Raw genomic sequence first — 5,946 nt, forward strand, 5'->3', positions numbered from 1 at the left:
CTAGAAGCATTTGAACAATACTTATTTCATTATGATTAAATCTGAGTTGTCGGAACAGTATTTCTTGTCTGGATGTTATCTGTAATAATGTATTTGTTTATTCGGGATACGGTATGGGACGTATCTTTAACTGGATTATATAAATAGTTGTTATGGAAACCTCTGGACAATCTGTTTCGCTCAGTGCCATGCCCCGATGATTCCGCCATCGGTTGGGGTGTGACAATATCGATCGATGACTATTTAAGATTTGGAGGAGTGTGGAACGGAGATCGGAATGACGCAGGGAGGCGAAGCGGGAGGATTCGTCTGAAGATAGAGCTCTGATGAATGATTTGTTAGAAAGAGAAGATGCCATACAGGTGAGATTCCTCTTGTGGCACGACGTCGGAGAATCAGTCTGTTCCTCCGGTTCCTCTTGTGGTGCGATGGTTCCATACTCGCCGGAGATTTGCAAGAAGGACGACATCGGAGAATTACCTCCGGTTCCACCCACCACCAAACGCCGCCGCACCTAACCCACCACCACATCCACATCCACCTCTTCACCTTCACCCACTACCAGCACCGTGGAAACCAAACCACCAAATCACCCACCGCCGCCCCTAACCCACCACAACAACCACCCTTCACTGCCATCGTCGCTTCAGATTATGTTAGAGAAGAGAGAGGAGAGGAGCTTCAGATTATGTTAGAGAATAGAGAGGAGAGGAGAGAGAGAGAGGGGACTTTCAGTTGTGAGAGAGAAGGATGTTATATTTCTTTGATTTTTCAAGTTATTACAAACTAGTCCTTACATATAACTTTTTTACACAATAGTCCCTGAAGAGATGAAATGACAACAATACCGTCATGTGCAAGGCACATGACCAGATTTAACCAAAATATCTAACTGGGTTTGGCCTAAAGGACATAACGTGCAAGATTTTGAAACATTAAGTACAGAACTTGTCAACTTTTGCGCTAAAGGAAAACGCCTGCAATTTGACGTAAACATAAAGGACAAAACTTGTAATTTACTCTAAAATCTAATAATCCATAAATAAAAAACTAATTAGGTAATGATAATGAGGGGTTTAAATCATTGCATGTGAGTTAAATAAATGGACTTTAAACCCCCTATGTGACATGACGTTAAGATGAAGTTTATGTGACGTACCACACCCTCTAGCCTAAACATGTAGATATTCTAGCCATGGTTAGATACAAAATTTTCAGTGCATCACGCTAGAACATCCACTACATGTAAATGTGTAAATACATAGCCCCACCCCATGGTAATATACAGATTTTTCTCTGCATCTCATTAGGAAAACCTACCCAGACTAGGATTTAGGAGAATAAACAAAACTCAAAAAAAAAAAAAAAAAAAGTTTTACGCTTCATGCACCAACGTATGGTACCGGAGCCAACTCTTCATCCCTTAGAGATTGTTGTTGCCTCGCGATAAACTCCTCCACCGTTCGCCGGAATGCTTCACTACTTAGCTCGTCCACATTTCTCTCCGGCACCGATGATGAATCATCATTCCTAAACATTTCTTTCTCAGTAACCGTTCGCCTCAGTTTCCGCTCACTTTCACTCTCTTTGAACTCCACTCTCATCATCTTCTCCGACTGACTCCTGCTAATCTCCGGCAACGCCTTCCTACAAATCTCCGGCGACCGTTTCACCTTCTCCGGCGACGGTTTCTCACCGCCACAACCGTCAACATTCGTCAATATTCTCCTCTCAGTAACCGATCGCGTCAGTTTCCGGTGACTTTCAACGCTTATCACCTTCTCCGGCGACGGTTTCTCGCCGGCACAAAATTCGATGTTCTTCAATTTCAAAATTCTCCGATCGGTAACCGATCGCGTAAGTTTCCGGTATTTTTCACTGTCGTTGCATTCAAATCTCATCATCTTCTCTGATTGACTTCTGTAAATCTTCTTCTTATTATTATTGTTATAATTATCATGAACTATAACATCAGTTGTACGATTTACGATGCTCTTTTGGCATCTTCTAACGCACTCATCATAAACATCGATTTTACCTAACGAATCTTCGTTTTGTTTAGCTCGAGATTTGAACAACAGAGTTAGGATAATGACGTTTCCGATCACGAACACAAACCTAGGGCTTATACCGGCAAAAGAGATTTGTTTAAAATAATCGGTGGATATTCGTACGGAGAACGGTAGTTGAGAAGAAAAGGTTGAAATTAGAACGAGAAATACGCAGATCTCTATGAACCGAAACAGAGTTGTGATTGTTTGAAAATTAGTTTGGTGTCTGAAGATGGCGTTGGCTTTTTCTGTTCTGAGATCGATTGAATTCATGTTGATTAGGTTTTCAATTGATTGAAGAGTTATTTAGGCTCCGATCATTAGAGCAGGGAGAGGACAGTGACTGTGGTGGTGGTGGTGGTGGTGGTGGACTGGTGGTGGTGGAGTGTTTGTTATGGTGGTGGGGGTGAGGATTTATAGCGCCAAAAAAGTTGTTATTGAAAGTGAAAAGGAAAATAAATTCTCCTTTGGCATTTATTAAAGTAAACACTATATCTTCCATGCCTTTATAGCTTAGTGGCATCTTGATGGTAGGATAAAGTTTTGGAACCCGTTTTTCTATATTTATTGGGTTTCCTCCTGAATTGGTGAGGCATTATTGCCTAGTGGAGTTGGATATGATCGGGTGGTTCCGCTGGTTACACGATGACACTCCGGTGGTCCGTCAGTGATCCAAATTTGCCGTTCAAAAAAAAAGGGGGGTACTACTAACTGGTAGGGGTGATCATCATTCATCACTCATTACTCACTCACGACTTCCAATCAAGTTTCGCCATGTCATCAAGCATTATTTCATCACTAGTAATGGATTCTAGTGGAAATATCCATCACTTGTGATGAAATTCCGTCATTCACAATCTTTTATTTTAAATTAACAATAAAAAAAACAACTACTAGTTCCCCCAATTTCAACAATAAAAAAATAACTGCAAGCAACATCTAACCTTTTCCAGCGACTCCACTCCGTACCCTCACCAAAACCGTCACACCCAACCTTTTCCGGCGAATCCACGACGGCGATACACCGATCACTATGCTCTCCAAAGGTGTTCCGACTGCCAGCTCTCGTTCCAGAGGTGTTCGGGCGACTCCACGGCGGCGATACACCGATCTATGACGTAATCAAAGAAACCGCTCATTCCAAAGGTGTTCCGGCGACTCCACGGCGGCGATATCGATTCCGTTTTAATACCGATCATCATCGCAAATCTTCCATCACGACAGTTTGAAAACGCATGATTGGTTTGACGCGTTATAAATTCAACGCGTGATACATATTAGCGGCGGACGGCGGTGGTATGATTTGGTGTTCCACGCGTGGTGGGGGTTCACCACGGAACCGCCCCTACCCCCTAAGGGTGTAAATAACCTGAAAGACTCGAGAGTTACTCGTGATTAGTTCAGTTAAAAGCTAGAAAGGGCGAGCTTTAACGAGCTCGAGCTTGAAATAGAGCTCGTTTAATTATCGAGCCCAAGCTCGAGCCTGAAATACAAAGCCCGTTTAGGCTCGAGAGCCTAGACGAGCCCAAACAATTTTTTTGTATATAATATAATATTATAATAATAATGATGATAACATTGGCGAACCGAGCTCGAGCTGAGATTTGGCCCGTTTGAGGTTGTTCTCAAATTTGCTCGAGACGAGCTCGAGCTTTGGGTTTTACTCGACAGCTGAGCTCGAGCTCAAATAAGTAGGCTCGAACCGAGCCGAGCTCGAGATTCGTAAATATGACGAGCCGAGCTCTAGCCTAGTCCGGCTCGTTTACACCCCTAGGTACTACTCTAGCGATACCAAGTGACTTTCTTTCGGGGAGGTCGTTGGTTGGAGTCTTTTTTCTAACAAAATGTCTGCACGAGTAAGAGATTTTACAATAGTCGGTCTTCGGACAACGAGTTTTCTCTAAAATCGATGATGGGCCGGGTCCCTAATGTTGTTTATGATCACAGGTGTGAGTTACTTTTTGCCTATGAATGTAATCAAATGACTAGACTTTGTTGGACGTTTAAAAAGAAGTATTTTACAACTTTTTTAAATGATAATATTATTTAATATTTCAAACTTAACGAATTGTTCTTTGTGAATAACTAACACGTCGACTTTATTAAAGGAGCTTTTAACTAATGTATATGTTTATTTATGCATCTGTTAATGTCCTTGTCATAAAGTTCGTACTTCTATTAAAAAAAAATCATGATAAAAATTTGAATGTATCGTAATCGTTAGGAATGTTTTCGAATATATAAACTTAACCTACTTTGTAATAGTTAAAATTTTCAGATTCTAAAAAAACTTACATACTCGATAATTGTTCGATGTAAAAGAAACATGATAAAGTAAAAATCGGCTAGATAGTGTTTATTTGAAAGGAAATTTGATTAATCATGAAAATATAGCTTATACTTGGAATTTGGTCTTGATTTTCACATATATGAAAACTGATAATGCGAACGACTAGATCGTTTTGAGTGAACTACTATATCAATGTTGTCGGTTTACTAGGGAGTAAAATGGACACAAATGAGTCAGTTGGTTTTGAGCAGGCAAAACAAAAGTGGTGAAACAAGGCGGGAATTGTCGGTTGACTTGGTTTGAGACTGGGCTGACAAGTTGAACCAACAGATCATCAGAATCGTTGACTCAACTGACATCCGACGGTCTGATTTTCAAATTAATAATCTAACTTATTAAGTTTTATTCTTTCACAACTCAAAAACATTTTAACACCAAAGATTGAAGTGCTAAATCCCGGCATTGTTGCACTTAATTTTTCCAAGAAAGATAGATTATGTTACTAAATATATAGTTGGTTTAAAAAAATGTGTTTGGTGAGATAAATTTGTAAGTGTGTTCAAGAAGCTTGGCTTTAATGGCATATTATATACTATCTTAGATGAGGGGGAATGGACCAAATTGCTTTGTTTGTAGCCTTCGAAGTATAGATTGCATGAAGACATGGAAAGTAAGGATGTAAGATTGGTGATTGCCAAAAAAGACGTGTAAAAATGTATACTTGTTGATATAAAGGAGTTGTTGATATTAGTACAAAATGTAAATAAAGTTTGATGTCTTTTGACGCTAGACTCACGTCTACCACTAGCCTTTGTTTCAACGATTTCTCTTTGATTAAAGAGCTACAAAAAGGTTAGGCGGTTGTTGCATTGTTAGTTTATGCCTATTGGCTATATGTATACCACTAAAAGTTTATTTAAAAGCTATTTTGTTAATAATTATCATCGGATCTTTCTTATAAACATTTTTACATGGTAATTTTCTTGTAATTAAGGTAAAAAGAACGTCCGGTAAGAATCTGATTCACCGGTGAATAAACTATTTGTATAGTTTTAAATAATGTATTCACTAGTAAAATATGTTTTACAAAAATGCCATAGTTATTAATATAATGTGAGAGAAGCAGCTTAATACCAAAACTAAATTTCAAAGAAGAGAACTATATAAATATGCCTACGTATTGATTTCACATTTTCACTATAACACATAATACAATTATTTGAAGTATATCGGTCTCTCCTTGTTCCACTATATGTTAGGCCATCCGTAGTCATAAAGCCCCTTGTGGGGCGTTATGCGACACGTGTCGTGCCACGTCACACAGGGGCTTTATGGGGCGTTATATCACTAGAGCCCGTAGTCATAAAGCCCCTACCTATCATTACCTAATTATTAGTTTTCAATTTTATTAATTAATTAAAAAACACTTGCTTTTTTTTATTGGTCCATTTTTTAAATCCTCCCTCCCATCAAGCGCTATATATATAGCGCCACCCACCATTTTTTATCTCATAAAGCCCCCCGTGGTGGTGTTTGTGGCTTTATATGGGCTTTATATGGCATATAACGCCCCACTACACAAGCACTTAATAAAGTGGTTATACA

The 5,946-nt window shown here is 39.3% G+C and overlaps 1 protein-coding gene across 1 annotated transcript; it reads right to left on the reverse strand.

Moving 5' to 3' along the window:
- Window positions 1-1,009: 1,009 nt before the first annotated feature.
- Window positions 1,010-2,475, reverse strand: LOC110916597. The gene has a single exon (XM_022161301.2). It carries the CDS (start codon window positions 2,322-2,324, stop codon window positions 1,383-1,385), a length of 942 nt encoding a protein of 313 aa, XP_022016993.1. The 5' UTR covers window positions 2,325-2,475; the 3' UTR covers window positions 1,010-1,382.
- Window positions 2,476-5,946: the final 3,471 nt, after the last annotated feature.

The sequence above is a fragment of the Helianthus annuus genome, chromosome 16, assembly GCF_002127325.2.
Source record: "Helianthus annuus cultivar XRQ/B chromosome 16, HanXRQr2.0-SUNRISE, whole genome shotgun sequence".
NCBI lineage: Eukaryota > Viridiplantae > Streptophyta > Magnoliopsida > Asterales > Asteraceae > Helianthus > Helianthus annuus.